Source organism: Bufo gargarizans, chromosome 2, assembly GCF_014858855.1.
Source record: "Bufo gargarizans isolate SCDJY-AF-19 chromosome 2, ASM1485885v1, whole genome shotgun sequence".
Taxonomy (NCBI): Eukaryota; Metazoa; Chordata; class Amphibia; order Anura; family Bufonidae; genus Bufo; species Bufo gargarizans.
In genome coordinates, this window is record NC_058081.1 from 311,372,713 (window position 1) to 311,399,250 (window position 26,538).

At 41.6% G+C, this 26,538-nt stretch overlaps 1 protein-coding gene across 1 annotated transcript in view; it reads right to left on the bottom strand.

The window, feature by feature from the left end:
- WIF1 (WNT inhibitory factor 1) overlaps positions 1 to 26,538 on the bottom strand; it is a 121,463-nt gene that overhangs the window by 42,879 nt on the left and 52,046 nt on the right. Inside the window, exons 5-7 of the mRNA XM_044277191.1 lie at positions 21,044 to 21,139; positions 9,072 to 9,167; positions 2,716 to 2,811 (exon numbers count right to left, since the gene is read on the bottom strand). Of these exons, the coding sequence (XP_044133126.1) occupies positions 2,716 to 2,811; positions 9,072 to 9,167; positions 21,044 to 21,139 (288 nt within the window). The remainder of the gene's footprint in view (positions 1 to 2,715; positions 2,812 to 9,071; positions 9,168 to 21,043; positions 21,140 to 26,538) is intronic.

Here is a 26,538-nt window from a genome sequence, read left to right on the forward strand (position 1 = left end):
GAAGAGAAGACGGGCTGTGCGATCAAGTGGATTAAGGTGAGTTAAATCTTTTTTTTTTTTTAATTAACCCCTCCAGCCCTATTGTACTATGCATTCTGTATTAAGAATGCTATTATTTTCCCTTATAACCATGTTATAAGGGAAAATAATAAAATCTACACAACACCTAACCCAAACCCAAACTTCTGTGAAGAAGTCTGGGTTCGGGTCTGGGTACCAAACATGCTGATTTTTCTCACGCACGTGCAAAACGCATTACAATGTTTTGAACCCACGCGGAAAAAACACAAACATAGAACACAATCACAGTGAAAACTGACTTGTCAAAATCGCACCATTTTCCCTGAACGCATTTGGCCCGAATCCGCAACACCCGTGTGAAAGAGGCCTTATATTACACAGGTTATTCACCCTAATTTTATAATCAAGGTGTAATAAAATTGCTTATCTTTGAAACAAAGTAGGCTGGAGTCGTGCTGGATCCGCCTTCCTCAGGTGCACTGGGTGGGGTCATTAGTTTAAATGGCTTTCAATTGCAGTGCTCTGAGCGGGTTATAGAAATCAGTCTGGCCTAGGACTAGGGTTCCTTCCAGCCCTGTGTTCGGTGCTTCCACCCTCCATCATGTCTGTGGGTATGTTCACGTCCCCAGTGGATATCTTTTGTGTGGGAGTTTGATTGTACAGCCTGGTATCCTTGATTTATTGTATATGGGCAGACTGCATCTAGACGTATCTGATGGATGTTATGTGACTTTGTGCTCCATTGTATCATCATTTTTTGCTGTATTTTTTCACACTACAACCTCTCCCTGGGTTGTGCAGTGAGTTGAATATCACAGACACTTGTAGTGGATGTTTACTGACACTCTCTACTGGTGAATCACCTCACTGCACATCACACTGACATGTTTTTCATCTGCTTGGTGGGTGTTTGAGGCACCGACGGGGGGGACTATTGTTTCCAGTCTGTTTTGCTGATTATTCTCCATAGCATATCTGTGTAAAAAATATTTTATGAATTTTGGTGATCCATTGATGATCTAATAAAGTATTTATATTTCTACTGGGCATTCTATGGTTGTTTTTATCCCTAGGACTCAGTCTGGCCTATTCATCCTTATATTACACAGGTTATTCACTCCAATTTGAGAATAAAGGCGTAATAGAATTGCTTATCTATAAGGTGCACACTGTTCAATTAGATAGCTCTGTGCCCTTCACAGGAAATTGATGCAAACTGCACTGTCTCCTATAAATCCCTTCAGCTTACAGAGCCTGCACTGTGCTGCAGTCTCCCTATGCCCTCCCTACAGTGTCTGAAAACTCTCCCTATAATCTCCTTACGCTGTCCCTATCCCAGATTATACTATTAAAAGCTTTGTAAAACACTTTCCCTAGCACTTGTCAAATCTGTCCCTATGCTCAGTTCACTGTAAAATGGCAAAGACCAGGCAGGATGAGGCTTTTTATAGGGCTGTGACATAACAGGGACTGAAATTCGTTCACACTTCATTTGGTGGTAAAAGCAGAATTGCATTATGGATTCCGTTACCACGGACCCTAACACAATTTTACGACGGAATGCATAACGGAATGCCTTTAGAGGCATTCCGTTATTCATTCCATCATAATAGAAGTCTATGGCCTGCATAACCAATCCGTCCCGTTTCCGTTATGCAGGAGACGATCCGTTTTGCAGGCCATAGACTTCTATTATAATGGAATGAATAACGGAATGCCTCTAAAGGCATTCTGTCATAGAATTGCATTATGGTCTGTGGTAACGGAATCCATAACGCAATTCTGCTTTTACCAACAAACAAAGTGTGAACGAATTTCAAAATATGAAATTCGCTCATCTCTAGCCTTCAGCACTCAGCAGCCAGCATTCTGTAAGCTTATGTGTAGCTACTGAGCTGCTGCTCCTTCACATTCCACTGACAACACATACAAATGACTGGGTTAGAGATAGTAGGGAACAAAACTGTCCAGTGGAGAAAGTGGCGTCCTGTGGCTTACTACTTACATTCATCTGTGTTGAGATTGCATGGCTGTATGCTTTTCACCTTTCAGTAACTGATGTAGACAATATAGTTGAACCCACTAATTATATAGTTTATATACTTCTGGCCATGTATTGTAAGTGCAAATATAGCCAAAACTAGTACAACACAAACTTTTCAAAGAATACTCTAGTGCCCGATGGAAGATATATTAATTGTATAGATTGCCCTCCTTATCATCACAGTTGAAAGTCATAAATTACTAATTTAGGCAATGTCCACCAATAAAATGATCATAAAGTCCTTGGTAATTCCGATCAAATGGAATATAAAACAGTGGTACCCTGAAATATTTTTCTATATGTATTTGTCTTACATGTTGGTCTATTTATCAGCTGGATTCAAGAAATATCTATCATATCTTTCTACAAACTACCTAGGAACTGTGCTTCTATACAAGGTTATTACAGTTTACACTAACTGTGAACTTATTGGCGTAGAGGCGAATGCATTTGAGCTTCAAACATCGCCTGGCTACGGTGGCATGTGTGAAAGGCTTTGATGCCAAACCTTTGAAAATTCTTTGATCTTGACATATATAAAAACGGCTTTAAAGTTGCAGTGGGGGTTAAAATTTATTGCTTTTTAACCTAACACAGACAAAGGGCATGTGAATCACGGAATTTCAGCAAAATGGGTTCTGGTTACATACTTGTTTCACAGTGATCTCCCTCGTAACCTGATGGGCAGATACACTTCCCCGGGTAGAAGCACGTTCCTCCGTTCAGACAAGTTGTAGTACAATTTGCTGTATAAAGAAAAAAGAGGAAGAGAAAATGCATGCTGTCAAACTTTCTGTTCAGAGATCATTTTTACTATTGGGATACGCAAGATACTTTCTGTGTAGCATCCTATTCTTTAGAGGCTATGTTGCTGTAGTGTTTTTATGCTAATACAATTAAAAGGGTTTTTGGCTTTTTACTATTTATCAGAATCAGATTGGCTGTTTGAAGAGAAAGCATTGCTTGTAAAAGTGCTGCCATCTCTGCTCTGTTTACCTGCTCACCACAGCGATGGCGTTCCCATTCACTTCTATGGGACGGCTTTGTAGTATTCACTTGAAAGACAGAGCCGTCTCATAGAAGTGAATGGGGACGCCATACTTGTAATTGCACCTGCTCGCCACTGCAATTGCTGCGACCAGCAGGTAAACAGAGCAGAGAAGCCATCTTTTCAAACAGCTAATCGGCAGTGGGTGCTGGGTGTCAGAGCCCCGCCCATCTGATATTGATGACCTATCCTGAGGCTAGGTCAACAACAGTAAAAAGCAGACAGCCCCTTTAACATCATACAGTTATCATTCCTCTGATTCTTTCACGGCTATATATGCTATGTCCCTGATCTTCGATATGCTGCATTTCAGGAGCTTAGGCTGTATAGTCATCTCTTACAAAAACAATCTTGCAAGTCATGTAATTTACTTTTATAATCATTAATTTAAAGGGATTACCCCACAGAGTATAACAACGCATTTCAAATCTATATATGTATATATGGTATGCATGCAATAAAAATATTGTTAGTGTTTTTCTGTGCATTAGATTTTCTTCTCTGGTACAGTTGACCATCTTCAACTAGCCCCCCCCCCAAAAAAAAACCCCTTTCCTCATTTCTCTTGTGGCCAAAATTCTGGTGTACCTCCTGCATTCCCTATTTCTAAATTCACTAACTAACCAATGAAAACAGCAGGTTCTGAAGCTGCCCGCACCACTGTCACTAATGAATGTGCAGCTAACTAAAGCAGGAGGAGGGACAGGGGAGGGAATAAACTGCTGCGCCGTCTGAGCTAGTGAGCTCAGCAAACAGCAACAGCAGCCTCCTCCTCCTTCTGAGTGTCCTGTCCTGTGCTCCTCAGTGTCAGCCCGGGCCCCAGCGTCAGTGTGCATTAGTGCACTGAACAGCCAGCATAGCAGGTACCCCACCCCCACACAGTGCAAAAGTGATTAGGCTGCCTCAAAATAAAGGCAGGCAAAAAGCATATGTATCAGGCAGCCAATAAGATTGGGGTTAATGTGACTCATTAACCCCAATCTTGCCACTGCCATGTTTTAAACATGATGGGGGTCACTAATTGTTTATGTCAGGCTGGGCACATGCTTTTGGACTGGACCCCATATGAATCACAAATAATCGTAAGTGACCCCCAAAGTACCATCTCACATAATGGGCAGCATGGGGTTAATTTGAGTTACAGAATACAGGCCACTTATTAATATGAGGCACATGGATTGGAGGTCAAACTTCATAAGACTGTGCCAATAGCAAGTGACTGTTCATGTAGCTCATGCATTAACCCCATGTTGCCCATTATGCAAGGATATGGATACTTGATAGGGTTATTATGAGGCACAAGGGGGTTTTATCACTAGGAACGGTGGGACCTGTGCCTCACATTAATCCCATCATGTATCACTTTGGGAGCTTCTGATCGGAGCCATGGCATCCAGGACAGTTACCATGGCATTCAGGATGCTACTGAAGCCTTGGCTGCCATGGTAAGCTCCCTGCTACTGTTTGCACAAAGACCAGGGCAGCAGGGACAGTGTAAAGTCCTATTCACCCTAATAGAGCTCTATTAGGGTGAATAGGTTAAGGGTTCTAATAGGGGGCTAATAGCTATTAAATAAAAAGTAAGAAAAAAAATTAAAACAAAACACGGTTTATTGCTCGGTCATACAACTTACCACCCAAATGAATTTTACCTCCTTTTCTTCTCACTAATAGAGCTTTCATTTGGTGGCAATTCATTGCTGCTGACATTTTTACATTTTTTTTATATTAATCTAAATTTACAGAAATTTTTGCAAAAAAAACATCATTTTTCACTTTCGGTTGTAAAATTTTTCAATTAAAACTACATTTCTATATAAATTTTTCTCCTAAATTTATTGTTCTACATGTCTTTGATAAAAAGAAAATGCAATAAGTGTATATTTATTGGTTTGGGTAAAAGTTATAGCATTTACAAACTATGGTGCAAAAACGTGAATTTCAGCATTTTTAAGCAGCTCTGACTTTCTGAGCACCTGTCATGTTTCCTGAGGTTCTACAATGCCCAGACAGTAGAAACACCCCACAAGTGACCCATTTCGGAAAGTAGACACCCTAAGGTATTCGCTGATGGGCATAGTGAGTTCATAGGAAGTTTTTATTTTTTGTCACAAGTTAGCGGAAATTATTATTTTATTTTTACAAAGTCTCATATTCAACTAACTTGTGACAAAAAATAAAATTTGACATGAGCTAACCATACCCCTCACGGAATACCTTGGGGTGTCTTCTTTCCAAAATGGGGTCACTTGTGGGGTATTTATACTGCCCTGGCATTCTAGGGGCCCTAAAGCATGAGAACTAGTTTGGAATCCAAATTCGTAAAAATGCCCTGTGAAATCCTGAAAGTACTCATTGGAAATTGGGCCCCTTTGTGCATCTTGGCTGCAAAAAAGTGTCACACATGTGGTATCGCCGCACTCAGAAGAAGTAGGGCAATGTGTTTTGGGGTGTATTTTTATATATTCCCATGCTGGGTGAGAGAAATATCTCTCTAAAAGTCAACTTTTCCCTTTTTTTTTTATACAAAGTTGTCATTATAGAGAGATATTTCTCTCACCCAGCATGGTTAAATGTAAAAAGACACCACAAAACACATTGCCCAACTTCTCCTGAGTACGGCGATACTACATGTGTGACACTTTTTTGCAGCCAAGATGCGCAAAGGGGCCCAATTTCCTTTTAGGAGGGCATTTTTAGACATTTGGATTCCAGACTTCTTCTCACGCTTTAGGGCCCCTAAAATGCCAGGGCAGTATAAATACCCCACATGTGACCCCATTTTAGAAAGAAGACACCCCAAGGTATTCTGTGAGGGGCATGGTGAGTTCATAGAATTTTTTATTTTTTTTGGCACAAGTTAGCGGAAATTTTTTTTTTTTCCTCACAAAGTCTCCCTTTCCGCTAACTTGTGACAAAAAAATCTATCTTTCATGGACTCACTATGCCCCTCAGCAAATACCTTGGGGTGTCTTCTTTCCGAAATGGGGTCATTTGTGGGGTATTTATACTGCCCTGGCATTTTAGGGGCCCTAAAGCGTGAGAAGAAGTCTGGAATATAAATGTCTAAAAAAATGAGGAATATGAGACTTTGTAAGAAAAAAAAAAAAAAAAAAAAAAAAAAAAAAATTCCGCTAACTTGTGCCCAAAAAAAAAACCTTCTATGAACTCGCCATGCCCCTCAAAAGTGATTGTTTTATAGCGCCGCTGCAATTTTACAGTGTTTTTGCAGTGATCCGGTGGGGCGGACTGAACGCAAGTGTGCGCACAAGACCAGGCCTGATCGACACTGCATTTTTTGTAAAGCCTATAGAACATGTCCTATTCTTGTCTGCAATTGCGGACAAGAAAAGGCATTTTCTATATAGTTCTGGCAATGTGCGGATCCGCAAAATGCGGAAAGCACATTGCCGATGTGGTGTCCGTGTTTTGCAGATCTGTGAATTTGCGGATCCGCAAAACACATACGGACGTCTAAATGGAGCTTTACAGGGGGGTGATCAATGACAGGGGGGTGATCAAGGAGTCTATATGGGGTGATCACCCCCCTGTCATTGATCACCCCCCTGTCAGGCTCCATTCAGACATCCGTATGCGTTTTGCAGATTCGCGGATCCTCGATCCGCAAAACACATACGGACATCTGAATGGAGCCTTACAGGGGGGTGATCAGGGAGTCTATATGGGGTGATCACCCCCCTGTAAGGCTCCATTTAGACGTCTGTATGTGTTTTGCGGATCCGTGGATCCGTAAAACACATACGGACGTCTGAATGGCGCCTTACAGGGGATGATCAATGACGGGGGGTGATCAGGGAGTCTATATGGGGTGATCACCCCCCTGTCATTGATCAGCCCCCTGTAAGGCTCCATTCAGATGTCCGTATGTGTTTTGCAGATCTGAGGATCCGCAAAACACATACGGACATCTGAATGGAGCCTTACAGGGGGGTGATCAATGACAGGGGGGTGATTAGGGAGTCTATTATGGGGTGATCAGGGGTTAATAAGTGACAGGGGGGGTGTAGTGTAGTGGTGCTTGGTGCTACTTTACAGAGCTGCCTGTGTCCTCTGGTGGTCGATCCAAGCAAAAGGGACCACCAGAGGACCAGGTAGCAGGCATATTAGATGCTGTTATCAAAATAGCGTTTAATATACCTTTTAGGGGTTTAAAAAAAAAAAAAAAAAAATAAAAAATAAATCGCACCTACAACCTGCCAGCGAACGATCGCCGCTGGCAGGCTGTAGATGCACTTGTTTACCTGCCGATCCTGTGAACGTGCGCGCGTTCACAGGAAATCTCGCGTCTCGCGAGAGGACGCGCCAGCGCGTCCAGGAGGAATTACAGGGCCGCCGCCAGGACGGAGCAAATTTGCCATTTTTTTGTCACCTAGTCCCCCCAAAAAATAGGATAGGACTGTTATATTATGGGCCGAATAGTCCATAAAATGCACGCGTTCGTTTTTCTTATTATTTTTTCCGGGGTAGTATCAAGTATACTACTATTATTTTTTCCGGGGTAGTATCGCAATACTTTTTCATGGTATTGAAATCGAATCAAGATTTTGGTATCGTGACAAAACGACATTGGAAGCTGTAGTGGATGGTGAGATATGGAGCCTGAAAGTTAGGCCTCTTTCACACGAGCATTTCGGATTTGTTCCGGATGAGTCGCGTGTGCATTGCGGAAAAAACTCAGTAGGCACGCAATTGCAGTCAGTTTTTATTGCGATTGCATTCCGATGTTCCATTTTTTCCATGAGAGTGCAATGCGTTTTGCACGCGCGTGAAAAAAACTGAATGTGGTACCCAGACCCAAACCCGGACTTCTTCACTAAAGTTCAGGTTTGGGTTAGGTGTTCTATTCATTTCATTATTTTCCCTTTTAACATGGTTATAAAGGAAAATAATAGCATTCCTTATACAGAATGCTTACTAAAATGTGGATTGAGGGGTTAAAAAATAAAAAAAAATTACTCACCTTATCCAATTGATCACGCAGCTGGCATCATCTTCTTGCATCTTCTTTCAGGACCTGCAAAAGGACCTTTGATGACGTAATCCTTCTATCTTCATTCAGCAGGACCTGCGCTGAGGTCACCACGCTCACCACGTGGTGAGCAGGATTCCGTCAAAGTTTCCTTTTGCAGGTCCTGAAAGAAGAAGAAAGAAGACGATGCCGGCTGCGCAATCAAGTGGATAAGGGGAGTTAATTTTTATTTATTTTTTTAACCCCTCAATCAAGATTTTAGTAAGCATTCTATATTAAGAGTGCTATTATTTTCCTTTACAACCATGTTATAAGGGAAAATAATACAGTAAATTGCCTTTTATCAATTTACTAACATCATCTCCTAACAACCATGCATGAAAATCGCATAGCATCCGCATTTGCTTGCGGATGCTATGCGATTTTCACGCATCCTCATTCATTTCTATGGGGCCTGTGTTGCGTGAAATATGCAGAATATAGAACATGCTGCGATTTTCACGCAACGCACAAGTGATGCGTGAAAATCACCGCTCATCTGAACAGCCCCATTGAAGTGAATGGGTCTGGATTCAGTGCGGGTGCAATGCGTTCACCTCACGCATTGCACCCACGCGGAATTCTCGTTCGTGTGAAAGGGGCCTTAAAAGTTCAAAAAATTGTTACGCCTGGTCTATAATAAATCCCCACAAGAATTGCTAAATCTGGCTTAAATCAGCTGCATAGGCTAATAACACCCATTTTCCTACCCAGGTTTCAAACTACAGTGAGTGGATTAAAAAAAATGGAAAATTTTACAAATGTTTTACAGAAATAAGCATAAAAAGTAGCAAAGCCCTATTTAGCATTTTTTTTAAAATAAATTCCCCCAGATGTCTTTTGACTGGTGATGCACATAAAATACTGGAATCACCTGTACACAGATATTCCATATTTTAAAATGTAAAGTCTTGTGCTGCACAGTGTACCTTTATCACAGCTGCTGCCATAGTACCCTGGAGGACAGATGCACAATCCTGGAGTCACGCAGAGCCCACCATTTAAGCAACGTGGCATACAAAGTGCTGCAAAAAAAAAAAACAAAAAAACAATTCAATAAGAGATAAGACACCTTGTATACTGATGGAGGTATTGGATACACTTCTGATTACTGTATAATTTCAGAGTAAGAGCATCAATTCAATAAAAATGAATTTATATACAGTAGCAAAATAAAACCTGCACATAAAAAAAAATATATAATACATAGTAGAAAGGCTAGTTTCACATCTCCCGCAGCAATTCTGGAAGCCTGTTCTGTCAGATAATAGCCTGTCGGAATCATCCAGATCCGGCACTGCCAGATGCAACCGGAATGCCTGCCAGCCCCATTACCTATAATGAGGTCCAGGGGAGATCCCATTGCTATCTAGCAAAAATGCTGAGAATTGGCTGGTCAAAAACCACTGCACTCTCTGCCGGAACTGGCTGCCAGACTCCAATGACGGATATGTGAAACTAGCCAAAGTCAAAATTAAACATATTCACAACATAGTCCAAAGCATAAATCTCTAAAATCAGGTTAAATAATTAATTAATATCATGATGTGCCAGTGGTCTGTATGGGATACATTGTTACTGTACATGTTGTGGGGGTTTAGCGCTATCTCCAGGGTCTCAGAATTCTCGCTGACAACCGCGTTGATTGTCCAAACAGTGCATTTATTTTTGACACCAGCACCAACACACACGGTACAAAATGAAAACCTGCCCGCCTGGGCTCTACCTAAACATATAACATAAATCCCTGACTTACCAATACAGAGCGCAGTTCACACACTGTCTCTGGTGCAGCTTTTTCAGCCAGTAGTCCACCAGCCCCCAGGCTGTAGCACGGTCAGTCCAGACCATCTCCCAGCCTCATGGTCTCTCAGCCTTGTCCAGCTGAGACCACACTCAGAGCCTCCAGCAGGGCTGGGTTTAAAAAAAAAACCTCTGTCTCCTTCCCCAGACTGGGAGCCACACCCAAGTCCAGCAACAGGATTAAATACCATCCCTGGACATGGGCATATTCCAAAATCCTAGACTGGAGTATGGGGAACAGGCACCCACCCAACACATTGCCTGTTCCCAGTAAAAGCCCGCCCCGGACTAGCTGGAGCCAGCTAAGCTAACTGTCTTGGTGTCCACCAACTAACATAGTGGCCACCTATATCGAGGGCCTTTACTCCACCAAGGCCGAGCTTCCCTGGGACTTTACTGCACCCATCACTATTCACATTGCCACATATCCCCTGTGGGGGTGAACACATGTACCAAACGGATGCTTATGATAGGGCATCCTCATTAACCTACCATCTTCCAGCTCAACATTCCCCCTGGAAGATGTGGCCAGCATCACAGGCTTCCCTTTATTCTGCCAGATCCAGGACAACAGCGCTTGGTTTGTCAAACTCAGTTTATTACAGAGCTGACAAGGCCTCTGGGATTTTCTTGCCCATCTCATGAGCAGGTACTCTCTTTTTATATTTCCTGGCTTCTGCACAGGCCCCTCACGTCCTTTCTTGGACTGCGGCAACTCTTGACTGAACTGGTCCCAGTAATGGTCGTGTCCCGACCGTTTCTCTTTTGCCTTGCGGGGCTCCTTCAGCAGAGCAGGATTCTTAAGACTTGCTCCTTTTCCACGCATCTGGACCACTTTCCCATTATTCTCAGCAGGGGTTTCTTTGGGTTTGGGGCCAGCTTCAGAGTCTTCTGCGTCTTCAGTGGCTTTTCCCACTTCGGCAGTCGCTCCTTTCGCCCTAACCTTGGGCTCTGGAACATCCAAGGATTTCTCCCATTTCAAGACCTCGGCCTTAGCTTTTTCGGCCTCTGTTTCTTTGGTGTCTCCATTCACTTTATTAGCCTTTTCATCCTTCACGGACATGGCATCATATCCTTGCCTTCTCAACTCCTCCTCTTGGGGACATCTGGATCTTCACCAGACTCGTCGCCTTCTGGCAATCCCTCCAGGAGGTTCATCCAGGATATTGTTCCCCAATCGTTTAGGCTCTAGGAGAGCCAACTCACAGTAGTAGACAGGATCCGCATACTGGTCGCCCATCTCCTCGTATTCCTTCCCCAGCAGGCTGCTGGCTACTTGGGCAGCTTTGCAGGCGGAGGGGACATCTTTCGGGACCAGGTCCTGGCTATCCCCTGCCATGTGTCTCTTGGCCTCTGCATTCACATCAGCCCCATCAACAGGCTCAGCAGAAAGATCTTCCGTGGTCTCCGCCTCGGTCGGCACCACGGCGCCACCATCTTCAAACCCATTCTTAACAGGCTCTGACTTCTTCAACTCATAGACGTTCCTTCCAACATCATCTTTTGAGCTCATGAGATCTTTCATCCCTGCTCTGAGTTGCTTGTTCAGCCTCTCACATTCATCTCGCTCCTCAAGTGCTTCTTCAAGGGATCGAGCCAAGGAGAGGGCCTCCTGTTCCAGATGCTCTTCACTACTAGGAGTATCACCATTCTCTTTTGGCCGCCCTGTGGGGATTCCACACAGGGTCCCTTTAAGCACTTTGTTTGTGTCTACTGCAGTCTTCTTCGGTGACTCGGTGAAGAGAGCTAGTCCCTTCTCTATCATATCTAGGGATGGTGGGCAGAGAGAAAAATCTTCAGGATTGCAGCTGTACTGACGTGTCAGGTCATCTACCCCTGCCTGGATATTGGTCTCAGACACTAGGCTGCCATCTCCCCACTCAGCTCTCATCACATCAGGTATAACTGTTGTCTGGTCGCTACTAGTGACCACCTGAATTTCGTAAATACCTTCACCTGGTAGTTTCCCTCTCGGAGTTGCTAATGGTCACAGCACATACATCGCCTATGTCACTTGTGTCATTATTAACGCTGACCTCTAGGGGCACTGCCGAGTTAATCCCTACCTGGAACATTACTTTATTGACCATAAAACACTGTGGAGACTGCATGTCTACCTCTGGTATGTGTAATACACCCTCTATGACTGCTACCCTTTCTTGTACGTTCACCAGAGTAGAATTGCTCCACTCAGTGATCACAACATTTATCTGCACTTCTGCATCCTTCACATGTTTTCCACCTGGGGGCGCTATTTTCCTGACCACCTCCTGCAACGGAAGATGCATGTCATTATCACATATTTCACCTGTCATCACCTTTTCATTATGCCTTTCCGCAAACTTGGCACAATCGCTTTGCACCTTATCAGCACCATTGTTTTCAATAGGCAATATTCTTTCTATATTTGTAACAACAGGTCCACAAGACCAAGTTCTTACTGGAGACTCCCCCTCAGTGAGAACCACCTGCACTTGCTCAGGCTCTCTTTCAGGTGCCTGGTTCACATTATAGGTCACACCACTTTCATCTATCTTGCACCTGAGTTCACTAACCATAGAACCCTGTGGAGACTGCTTATCTGCACCTAGTACATGTGGTACACCTTCTAGCATTGCCTCACTTTCAATCAACATCCCTACCACATATACAGTTAAACCAGCAGGGGTAGCTTTTTTCCTGATTACAGCCTGCAAAGGAAAAGGGGTGTTATCATTATCACTTAATTTACATAACTTCACATTTTCATTAGGCAATGCAGATAACTTGGCATCATTGGTTCTAGTTGTCACTTCAGTCCCAGCTGTCACCATAGTCTCACATCCGGTGGGAACTCTCTGACAGTCCTTTTTAGGCCTCATGCACACGACCATTGTTGTGTTCCGTTCCGCAAAATGGGGTTCTGTTGTTCCGCGATCCGTTTCCGTTTTAGTTTCCATGTGTCTTCCTTTATTTTTGGAGGATCACCAGACATGAAGGAAAGTGGAAAAAAAAATCTAAGACAGGTTTGCCATGCAAATAATAGGAAAAAAACGGACCCGGACACGCGGATGACAATATTGTGTGCCTCCGTGTTTTTTAGCAGTCCCATTGACTTGAATGGGTCCGCAAACCGTTTTCCGTGAAAATAATAGGACAGGTTATATTTTTTTGACGGACTGGAACCACGGATCACGGATGCGGATGACAAACGGTGCATTAGCCAAGTTTTGAAAGTCAATGGGTCCGCAGAAAATCACGAAAAATGGAACAACGGACACGGAATAAAATAACGGTTGTGTGCATGAGGCCAAAATCGCATGTCTGTCCAGCATATTCATCACTATACCAGTCTTAGTTTTCAGTATTGTGCTACTCCTTATCCGGGCTAGCATAGGGTCTCTAACTTTCACGACCCCAAACCTAGCCTTGGTCATGGGCATTTTGGGCTGCATAATACCCTTCTCCCCTGCGGATTCCCGCAGCTTTCTCAGCCAGTAGTCCACCAGCCCCCAGGCTGTAGCACGGTCAGTCCAGACTGTCTCTCAGCCTTGTCCAGTTGAGACCACACTCAGAACCTCCAGCAGGACTGGGTTTAAAAAAAAAAACTCTGTCTCCTTCCCCAGACTGGGAGCCACACCCAAGTCCAGCAACAGGATTAAATACCATCCCTGGACACGCTCCTGGTGCAAACAACACCCCTTTTTCATGCTTCCCCGGGACTTTACTGCACCCCTCTCTATTCACATTGCCACATTGTTCATTGTTGAAACTTTCCAGTTGGTCACTTACCTTGTTTACTGTTTTATAGGCTTAGGGCTGTTTCACACGAGCGGATGCCGTGCGTGACATCCGCTGCGTGAATGAGAGCAAGGACCCGCTGCGGACAGCAGAAGCACGGAGCAGTAACATGACTGATAATGCTCCGTGCCTCTCTGTGATCTCTTTACTACGAAATCACAGTGACAACTTTATCTCATTATCAATCATGTTAATGCTCCGTGCTTCTGCTGTCCGCAGCGGGTTTTGGCTCTCATTCACCCAGCGGATGTCACGCACGGCATCCGCTCGTGTGAAACAGCCCTTACACTTCTGCACCCATGTTTAATTATGAATAGTCTTAAAGGGGTTGACCAGGGTTTTTTGAGTGATGGCCTATCCTCAGGACATGCCATCACTAGCTGATTAGCTGGTCATTTTAACTCCATTGACAGAGGGCAGCTCCGGAGCTACACAGCACTGTTGACACTGTAGTGAAAGAAGCTTGCTGACTTCAATGGGAGCAGCGCTGTAGTAGAGAGCTCTCGCCGCTTCAGTGTTGCTGGTGCTACACAGACCATAACATATGCTGGACAACGCTTTTAATTAAAAATAATCTAAAATTTGGCATATACAGCTTCCATGGAGACCTGTGTGTGTAACCTGAACCTGTAGTCATGTGTAATTTGTGCTCAATCTTGTAAACTACAACCAAGAGGAAAGAGGTCAAATAGAAGAGAGTAACACAAGACTGCTGGATCAAACTGCACACAAGGTTAGTAAGTAGTCTGCAACATGGAGACATATTGGTTCTGCATTGGAGCTGGAAAACCATTGAAAATTTGAACCAGGACTATTCGCAAAGTTTTTATTTTCAATTTATAAACATTTGAGGATTAAAAAAAACATTAAGCCCAAAAGTACACATAGCAATGCAATTCCCTTTAGTATATATGCACACAGTGGGTATTACGTGCGGATTTTCATGCAGAAAATACTCTGCATAACGACTCATGCACACAACCATAGGTGTTTTGACCTTCGCAAATTTCTGATCCGCAAAACAGGAATACCGGCCCAGTGCATGCCGCCAACAGATATGAATAGGACATGTACAATTTTTTTTCCAGGCCACAGAACAGACTTACAGAGGTGTCTTTGGTGGCACCATAGACATGAATAGGTCCACATGTGATCTGCAAAAAATGCAGATCGGATGCAGACCAAAACTACGGCCATGTGCATGACAATACAGTACCTGCAAAGTGAATGAGATCTGCTATATCTTATGTACATGGTGTGTATTCTGAAAAAACAGAAATTGACTTGTGGTTCAGAAAAACTTAGATATATATGTAAATAAAGATAAATATGCGGAGACATTGGCCCTTCCCTTACCACACTCCTTTTTGGAAAATTGCAAGGGCACTGTAGAAATGCCATTTCTGACAAAATTTTGTCATAGTCACATAAAAAAATTCTCACTGGCAAACATGGGGCGGCAACATTGCCTGAAAAGTAGCGTGATGGAATTAATAAACTCCCCTGTGGTGTTCTACTTATACTGAAGTGGTATGTTCTGCGAAATGACTGTTTAGGTAGAAATTGAGCAAAAAAATCTTATTGCTTTCACTTTTTACCTCTTTTACACTTAGCTGGCAATATTCTGCTTGTTGGCAGAGCTTAAAATGATGCAGATGTGTGCCACATACATAAAGCATGTGCAACAGTTCTCAGCTGTATTACATTGTAGAAGGAGGAAGAATTAAATATTACACTCAGGCACTGTAGAATGCAATATTTCATTTTGTTTGCACTTAGATTTTAGTTCCTGTGCATCATATATTGAACATTTTTGGTTTGTTTTTTCTCTGACATGTAAAGCTGGATTCATATTCTTTTTGTTAATAAAAATTGGTAATGGATCCTTGTACAAAGGAGAATAGAAAGATATTCACATGTTTCTTGTGAGAATATTTATCTTCTCAATTTTGGTGAGATCTATTCTTATCTTTGATGAAACACAGGCGAGCGATTTCTAAAACGGGTGAGTAAGGCGTCTTTCAGATGGGCATCCCGGATTTGCTCCGGATGCGTCCCAGGTGCATTATGGGAAACCCACGCGAGTGCGCACACAATTTCAGTCAGTTTTGACTGCAATTGCATTGCTTTGTTCAGTTTTTATCGCGCGGGTGCAATGCGTTTTGCACGCGCGTGATCAAAACTGAATGTGGTGCCCAGACCCAAACCCGGACTTCTTCACTGAAGTTCGGGTTTGGGTTAGGTGTTCTGTAGATTTTATTATTTTCCCTTATAACATGGTTAGAGCTCGTTCACACGAACTTGTGATGCCCGTTGCCGCATTGCGAACTGCATTTGCTGATCTGCAATATGCGGGCACTGTTCCATGGCCATTCCGCATCACGGATGCGGACCCATTCATTTCAACGGGTCCGATAATCCGAAGATGCGGAACGGTGGGAAACGGAAGAACGGAACACTACGGAAGCACTACGGAGTGCTTTCTGGGGTTCTGTTCCGTGCTTCCGCACCGCAAAAAGATAGAGCAAGTTCTATCTTTTTGCGGAATGGAAGGATCGTGGACCCATTCAAGTGAATGGGTATGCGATCCCCATGGGCTTGCCCCACGGACGGTGCCCGTGCATTGCAGATCGCAATTTGCTGTCCACAGCACGAGCACGGGCTTCACACGTTCGTGTGAACGAGCCCTTACAAGGGAAAATAATAGCACTCAATACAGAATGCTTACTAAAATGTTGATTGAGAGGTTAAATGTAATTAACTCACCTTATCCACTTGATCGCGCAGCCGGCATCGTCTTCTTTCAGGACGTGCAAAAGGACCTTTGATGACGTAATAGCACTCACCACGTGGTGAGCGCGGTGACGTAAGCGCAGGTCCTGCTTAATGAAGATAGAATCCTTATATATATATATATATATATATATAGAGATAGATAGATAGATATAGATCCAGGTCATGTGGCTGAGGTTTTAAGCTGCCCATACACATTGTTTTTAAAGTTGATCAAAATGGACGATTTCAACCAAAATGATGATTGTCAGATGAAATTTAATAACAAAAAAAAAAAACGTTTTCGACGACCGATGACAGAACATTATAGTCTGAGGAGAAGTTGGCCATTTTAAATTTTCTTCCAATTGCTACTGGATGGAAGATCTTTCTTTTAAAGAATGTTCCCAGGAAGATCTTTCGTTCAACGCCCGATTTCACTGAACATGTATGGCCAGTTTAAACAACTATAATTGCCAATAGGGACCAAAATGTTTACGGCTGTTGCTGCAGAATGATCATTCACCAGAAGATTGTTTGTTCAACTGATGTTCAACCATCAACCAATTTTTCCAATCTAAAAGGTGGCCATACACATTCAGTAACTGTCATTCAACAGCTAACTTTTCAAACTCCCTCATATTTAATGGGGAAAGGGGAGGAAAGTGATGCCAGACACTTCTAGCAGCAACCTTAAAGAGTCAGTGGTTTAACTAGCAATTTTTTTTATCACTTTATTAAAAAAATATGTCTGCATCCACCTGAAAAAAAAAAAACTTTTATGGCCACTAGGGGTCTCACTTCCACCTACGTTGCAGTCCACTGCCTGTTTTCAGTTAAGATCCGACCCTGGAAACAGAGACACAGAAGACAGTTGAGAGGAAGTGGATGCATGTACATTCTGTAAGTGTGATTTATTCCTCCTTATCTGTTCTGTGAGCTCAGGAGATGAAAACAAACATAGTGGGACGTTAGGTAAATGATAACACAGTAGTACAGTGCTGGCAGAAATGAGACACCCCCTGCTTCTGAGTGAAATGCATCTAGCTGTGCAGTTGAAACAGTGAATAATATGGATGAAAAAAAGAAGTACAGCCATTATATCATATTGTTTTTTTAACTCAGGTACGCTTTAATGTGTATGACCAAACAAAGTTTAAGTGCCTACTAATACCCCAGTTGTTGATTTTTGGTGGATGCATGCTATGTGATACTTGTACCAAACTTGCACATCTGTACCCCACTTTTGTGAATATGGAGCATGGTTGATCATGTCTGAACCATGCTTGATGCCTGCAAAGCTGCTGGCAATAAATACTGTTTGAGCTCCTGCCCTGTACATGTCTAAATTTGCAGCAGGGTTGTAAAAGGCCCTGAGCTTCGGTCTGTAATAACTCATTCATGCGTGTGCCAATCTTCAAAGAATTAAGTGGTGCCATCTGGGGATAACTGTGGAGCCATATTTTAATCTAATCCAGTTTGTTTCCTCAGGAGGAATTAAAAAGAATAAAAATGAATGTATCAGAGCTGGAACGCCACCCATTCTGCAGTCTATTCTGTAATATTGCAAAAGGGATAACATTATGTATGGAGCTAAAATAATCAGATGTCCATCAGTCCATATAAAGATTTACAATAAGCTGTTGCAATTATACTGCCATATGCATAGGCAGAGAGCTGTGAGGATATTTTTACAAATGTTGGCAGCATTATAAAAGACGGCTTCAGGCACTCAGTGTGCATATTTGCAAACATCAAATACAAAACAGGAGTGAGCACACTAAAAGTATATATAAAATCATACAGACAGAAATATCGAAGTCTGGAATGATGGCTAAACAAAATCATAATTGATTGTAATATATTATAATGTTAGCCATATAGAAAGGTCAAAATCAATAGTATAGCTATGTTTATATGATACTAGAAAGCATCGAAATTACCCAAGTGCTACAATATAGGGAGACAGTAAAAAATGCAGTTATTATTAAAAGTATTTAATGACCTGGTCACCATAGGTACTAATGCACTGAGTCTGTAAGGAGTGGCATTGAGTGCCTGTGGCCCTATATGTTTCAGCCATAGGCATTCTGTGTCACTACGTAGTCTTCCATATAACATCGAATATGGCAATATTCTTCTACAATACCTTTGTGCATACAACATCTGATAGAATATGGATACATTTTTTGTGGGGTTTATGGAATCTGAAAAAACTCTGTATGCCTCTGTGTGAAATCAGAGGCATGAGAATGTACATTACAGCCCTATAGACTTATATCGGTCTGGTAATACTGTTCTGCTCATAATAGCTTATTTTATACAGATATTCTTTATCTGTATACAGGTAACCCAAACCAACTGGCTGTTTGATGCATACAATATTTTTTATATGAACCACCTCAAGTTCCATCACTGTACACTCACCAAGCTCTATGTCAAAAGAATGCCAAACAGGTGAGACTATGTTAAAATGTAACCTTTGAAGGGGTCGTGCCAAGCTTAAAAATTTAATTTAGTGGTCACTAGGACAAGGCGTATTTTCGCAGCTCCTCTGACTAGTAATAAAACTTGATTTTATTTCAATGCTTTAAAACCAATACATTTCTTGGGAACATGTTTAAAAACTTCAGGAGTACACAGAATCAGGGTCAAGTGCCAGGTTTCCATGTACACTTCTTATACGTTAAACCTTCATACTATTTGAATAGACTGGTTGTGTGTCATCTCTTAATTCAGATAATGCTTCTAGGCACCCTGACAAACTCCTGCCTAAAAAAACGAAACCTGTGTCCCTACATGTTTCGCCGACCCTGTCTGCGTCTTCAGGGGAAACTAAACAGGTACTGTGGGGGGCGGGGTCCGGGCTTTTAAACCCTAGGAATAACTGGGCTGTAACGTTTGTCCAATCAAAGGATAGTGTGGGTGGGCTCTCGGACGTGACTACCAATAGGTGAGGGCTGTGTATATGCGCTGCATCATCATGCGTACTGACGTCACCTTACTGCGTCCTCTCACCGCATCAGACCTCGCCCGTGATGTCACATCTAGTGCACCATACTTCCGTCTGAAGACGGCAATCGCTTATTCATCATGCGCCTGCGCTCTGTATCCACGAGAAAGTTCTTCTGCGCATGCGTCCGAACTTTATGTTTTTTCAACCCTCCTGTTAGATTGCACATGCGTGCGGACTTCAAGACGTCTCCATCAAGATCATAACATCCCTCATAACCATATAGAGCTGCGCAATCTAACAGGATTACACAGCCCTCGCCCATTGGTAGTCACGTCCGAGAGCCCACCCACACTATCCTTTGATTGGACAAATGTTTCAGCCCACTTATTCCGAGGGTTTAAAAGCCCGGACCCCGCCCCCCACAGTACCTGTTTAGTTTCCCCTGAAGACGCCAACAGGGTCGGCGAAACATGTAGGGACACAGGTTTCATTTTTTTTAGGCAGGAGTTTGTCAGGGTGCCTAGAAGCATTATCTGAATTAAGAGATGACACACAACCAGTCTATTCAAATAGTATGAAGGTTTAACGTATAAGAAGTGTACATGGAAACCTGGCACTTGACCCTGATTCTGTGTACTCCTGAAGTTTTTAAACATGTTCCCAAGAAATGTATTGGTTTTAAAGCATTGAAATAAAATCGAGTTTTATTACTAGTCAGAGGAGCTGCGAAAATACGCCTAGTCCTAGTGACCACTAAATTCAAATTTCATGTTAAATATTGGGGTAGCAACCCCCTGAGGGATTTCTTCGTTTGTTATTTTCATAAGCTTAAAAGTTATCTCCTACTCACAGGATAGAGGATAACTGGAGCACTGCCACTCCATTCATTCTCTAGGGGATTAACAGAGTGCTGCACTCTGCTAGCCCTGGCAGTCCCACAGAGAATGGATGAAGCAGCAGGGCACATGCTTGACGTGGGCAATGGGACCCCCATTCTTGGGACTGGTGTGGGTTTTAGCAGGGCAATGTGGCACAACCTCTTTAATAGAATGGCCTAAAAACCCAACCACTACTTATAACAGCAGGGTCAGGCATTTAGAAAATGATGCACTTATAAGAACAGTAACTCATTATTTCCGTCCCCTAACAGGGCTTAATAGAGATGTCCCTGGACCTGATTAATCATCCACTGCTCTGGCAGCCTATGTATCAAGATTCCTGCTTACACAAACAAGACACGTTAGTACCAAACCAATTATTTCAATATACAATATGTTTTGGTGGGTGTTGCTGTGTATACATTATTTTACATTGTTTTGTTATTTTGCACTCGTAGGTTTACATGACCAAAAGTAAGCTACGATAAAATAAATGAAACAGATCAATTAAAGGACCCCTCAGTTTATACTTTTTGTCCAACACACTAATGTGAACCTAACGACTAACATCAGACATTCAGAACGGCAGAACTTCATCCAAGGCTAATATGGGAACTGTGGAATGAGGCTACATAAATCAAGACTATTCTTCATGCAATTTATGGTTTAGATTATATTTTTTCTTTTATAGTCTGATCAGAGAAAGTTTTACCTTTTTCACAGTGTGGTCCATAGAACCCATCTGGACACTCACAAACATGTCTCTCATTACAGAAGCCTCCATTTCTACATCCACCAGGACATTTTGCTTGATAAACAAAAGATAAATATTAGAGAATAAAAAGTGATCTTAAAATCAAATAGGATTTAATCAAGGGTTAGTATAATTCGGAAACTGTAAATCAGTTCTCTAAGGGTAAGTTCACATCTGCATTGTAGGCGCCGTTCGAGGCCTTGGTCTTAGAGTCCGTTAAAAAGATCTGACAAAAATATCCTGCATGGAAGTCCTTCCAGTAAAAAAATAAAAAACTGGATACCAAACGGAAACTGAACTGATTCTACTGTAGTCAACAGAGTCCGTTTAAGCTCAGTTCAGGTAAGTTACGTGCCCTACCCAGCACTTCTCTAACAGAGCAGAACAGCCCTAAGTCCTCTCTCATGCACAATTTTTTTCAGGTTTTGTTTGTAAGAAAACGCCATTTGCTTCAATTTTGTATCAGATTTTCGTATCTGATTTAGATAAAATTGTATTTCTAACAATAAAGAGATTGCAACCAAATCCAATATAGTGAAAAATCAGCAATGTGTATTAACCTTGGGTCCCAGAGGATTTTCTGTGTTTTCATTTTTCCCGGAGCCATCATTTTTATATGTTTCCATTCACATAGCCGTATGAGGGCTTGTTTTTTGCAGGACAAGCTGTGCTTTCTAATGACACCATTTAATAATGAATAGGATGTAGTGGGAAGTGAGAAAATTTTTTCAATGGGGTGGAATTGGAAAAAAAATGCAATTCAGCGATGGTAAGTTAAGCGATACATTTTTTTATTAATTAACATTCACCATATGTCTACTTTATGTTGGCATCATTTTAGTAATGTAAATGTATTTTTTTAGGACGTTAGAAGGTTTAGAATTTTAGAAGCAATTTTTGACATTTATAAGAAAATTTCCAAAGTCAACTTTTTTAAGGACCAGTTCAGTTCTTAAGTCACTATATGGGGGTCACATAATATAATCAACCCATAAATGATGCCATTTTAGAAATGACACCCCTCAAACTATTCAAAACTGGTTTTAGAAATGTTGTTAACCCTTTAGGTATTCCACAGGAATTAAAGCATAATAGAGGTGAAATTTTAAAATGTAAATTTTTTAGCAGATTTTCCATTTTAATAATTTTTTTCCTGGAACACATCAAGGGTTAACAACAAAACAAACCTCAATATTTATTACCCTGATTTTGCAGTTTGCATAAACACCCTATGTGGCCTTATACCGCTGTTTGGGCACATGGCAAGGCGCAGAAGAAAAGGAGCACCATATGGTTTTTGGAGGACAGATTTAGCTGGAATGGTCTTTGCATTGCATGTTGCATTTGAAGAGGCCCTGAGGTAACCCCACAGTGAAAACTCCCAAAAAGTGACCACATTTTGTAAACTACACCACCCATGGAATTTTTAAGGGGTGTAGCGAGCACTTCACTCAACAGATGTTTCATATAATTTTTTATACTAGGGTGTGAAAAAGAAAAATGTATTTTTTTATTTTTACAAGAAAATTGTGCTTTAGGCCCAAACTTTCTTTTTCACAAAAGATAACAGTAGAATATCCCCCCAATTTGCTACCCACTTTTTCCTGAATACAGTTACACCACAATTGTGGTCGTAAACTGTTATTTGGGGATATATCAGGGCTCAGAAGGGAAGGAGCAGCATCTGGATTTTCTAACATGGAATTTTTTGTCATGGTTTTTAAAAGCAATAACTTTTTTTAATATATAATCTTTATTGGAATTTTTGGCAATTATATCACAAAAACAAAGAGATTTGACAGGCATGATATATGTCACATAGTTCGGCATCTGAATAGACTATTTGAATAAATCCTTCCCATCTCTTGAAAAATTAATTAATGCGTTTACCCCTAAGGCCTCTTTCACACGGGCGTCAGTTTTTTTGCCCGGATAAGAGCCGGGTGCGTTGCGGGAAAATGCGCGATTTTTTCTGCGCGAGTGCCAAACATTGTCATGCGTTGCATGTTTGGTACCCAAACCCGAACTTCTTCATAGAAGTTCGGGCTTGGGATTGATGTTCTGAAGACTGTATTATTTTCCCTTATAACATGGTTATAAGGGAAAATAATAGCATTCTGAATACAGAATGCATAGTAAAACAGCGCTAGAGGGGTTAAAAAAATAATAATAAATAATTTAACTCACCTTAGTCCACTTGCTCGCGAAGCCCGGCATCTCCTTGTGCCTCCTCTGCTGATGAACAGGACCATTAAATACAGGTTAAGGACCTTCGATGATGTCACTCCGGTCATCACATGGTACGTCACATGATCTTTTACCATGGTGATTCACCATGGTAAAAGACCATGTGATGACCGGAGTGACGTCATCGAAGGTCCTTAAGCTCTATTTAATGGAGCAGCTCACCCCAGGTCCTGTTCATCAGCAGCGGAGACACAAGGAGATGCCGGGCTTCGCGAGCAAGTGGACTAAGGTGAGTTAAATTATTTATTTATTTTTTAACCCCTCTAGCGCTGGTTTACTATGCATTCTGTATTCAGAATGCTATTATTTTCCCTTATAACCATGTTATAAGGGAAAATAATAATGATCGGGTCTCCATCCCGATGGTCTCCTAGCAACCATGCGTGCAAATCGCACGGCATCCGTACTTGCTTGCGGATGCCATCCGATTTTCACACACCCCATTCACTTCTATGGGGCCTGCGTCACGTCAAAATCGGACAATATAGAGCATGCTGCGATTTCAACTGAACGCACAAGTGATGCGTTAAAAACATCGCTCATGTGCACAGCCCCATAGAAATGAATGGGTCAGGATTTAGTGTGGGTGCCATACGTTCACCGCACGGATCGCACCCGCACGGAAAAGTCGCCCGTGTGAAAGGGGCCTAAGGGTATCCAGCTCCACCTTTCCCAAGTCAAAGCACTTTTTAATGTTTTGGAATACTTCATTTACTGATGGCACACGTGATTGGAGCCAATTATTAAATAGGCATCGTTTGGCCGCCAGGATAATAATGTGAACAATTGGATGTATGTGCCCATGTTCTGGGGGGGCATGAAACAGAATAAGTTCAGGGGTTATAGGAATGGACATTTTTAAATACTTTTTGATTTGGCTTTTTATTAATTTCCAGAATTTTGTTGTTTCAGGGCAGGACCAAATCCCATGAACCATGTCAGATCTATCAAGATGGCATTTCGGGCAACAAGTTATTCTGTTTTGATTCTGGGCTTGAGAGGGGAATTGGAAGCTGTATATTGCTTTATGCATCAATCGGAATGGCGTTTCTCTCCCACCTTCATTAAATACCACCTTTCTCACCTTCTCCCAGCCCTGCAATATTATTTGTTGCACCTCGATATTAGGGAAATCTCTTTTCCAAGATAAAAAAAGAGTTTCTGCAAGAGTTTTTATTTACGGTAGCTTCTCTAATCTCCACATAAAGCTCAGACAGTGACTTTTTAGTGTTACCTTGCCCTATCATATGATTGAACCTATTCAGAGATAATGTCGCTTTTGGGTCACGGATTTTATTATATAGGAAACTCCTGAGCTGAAAGTAGGCGAATATGTGTTGTGAGTGATTTAAATGGAATTTTTCCTGTAATTCAGTATAGGAGTAGTAACGGTGTTCTTGCGTGTTCCGAACTTTTTAAATTTTTTGTTAAACGAGCTGCGTGAGGGCTTATTTTGTGTGAGACAAGCTGTAGTTTTTGTTGGCACCATTTTAGGGTACATTTGTCTTTCTGGTTGCTTTCTATTTCATTTTTGGGAGGTGAAGTCACAAAAAAAGCAGTTTGGTATCATTTTTCTATATTTTTTTTACACTGTTCACTTGATAGTAGATTATGTGATATTTTTATAGATACATTGATTATGGAAGCAACAATACCAAAAATGTCTAGTTTTTTTAACTTTATTTTACGTTTTACACAATAAAAACATTTTTAGAAAAGAAATTATGTTTTTGTGTTGCCATTTTTTTAAAGCCATACTTTTTTCATTTTTTCTGGCTATAGTCTTGTGTAAGGGGTTGTTTTTAGCGGGACGAGGCAACATTTTTATTGCAACCATTTTGGGGGACATACAACTCTTTGATTAATTGATACTGTTTTTTGTGAGGTGAGTTGACAAAAAAAACCTGTTTTAGCATAATTTTTATTAGTTTTTGTTTTACACTGTTCACTTGATGGGGTAGATCATGTGATATTTTTGTAGAGCCGATTGTTAGAGATGCGGCGATACCAAATATGTCTATTTTTTTATTTATTTTTTTACATTAAGAGCATTTTTAGAAAAGAAAATCTTGTTTTTGTGTTGCAATTTTCATGGAGCCATATATTTTATTTTTTTCTGGCTATGGTCTTGTGTGGGGGCTTATTTTTTTAGGGATGGAGGTGAGACTTTTATTGCTACCATTTTGGGGTACATATGACTTTTTGATTGATTAACATGTTTTTTGGGAGGTAAGCTCATAAAAAAATCTGTTTTGGCGCAAGGTTTATTTATTTATTGTTCACCTGATGGGGTATATCATATGATATTATTATAGAGCTGGTCGTTGCGGAAGCAGTGATACCAAATATGTCTATTTCATTTTTTTCTTCTATTTTTTAAACATTTTTTAAATAACGGATTTGGGGGGAATTTTTTTTTTAAAATATGGAACTTTTTTGTTATTTTTTTTCAAAACACGTTTGTTTGTTTTTTGTTTTACACTTTGTGTCCTCCATAAGGTCATATGAAACCTCTGGGGGACATTTAACTTCATCTTTTACTATTGATTTCTCCTGTAACTGGGGCTGATATAGTAGCCCCAGTTACAGTGGAAATACACTGCCCCCCCCCCCCCCCCGAGAGGCTGTACAGCAGCAAAATATTTTTCACAGCTCCTTTGCAAATTTACACCAGTTTGATAAATATCTCCCTTATTCCCTAACAACAGGATAGAGGATGTGTCTGATTGGCAGGGGTCCGACCGCTGGGGGTCCCCACCGATCACAAGAACAGGTTTCTTGTTTTGTCACATTTAAATAGAGTGATGCTTATGCATGCTACCGTCCTATTCAACTCTATGGTACAGACGGATATAGTCAAGCACTTGGCTATCTCCAGCAGAACCATAGATCTGAATATATCTGTAAAGAATAAATCAAGGCAACTGGACGTACTGTACATTTCTTGAAAACGTTTCACTCGTTCTTCCAACAAGCTTTCTCAATTCTGAGTGATTGTACAAAAATTCTGGGAATAAATATGTAACTGAATCCACATCTGGTAATTATACCCAGGTTGGTTATCCCATATGTAGCTGGGGTGTCTGAAAAACTCAAAAGGATTTTTAATAAACATCACATTCCTGTTTGCTTTAAACCCAGCGACACACTGAGGCAACAACTGGTTCACCCCAAAGACCCAACGCCTAAACACAAGATGGACAACA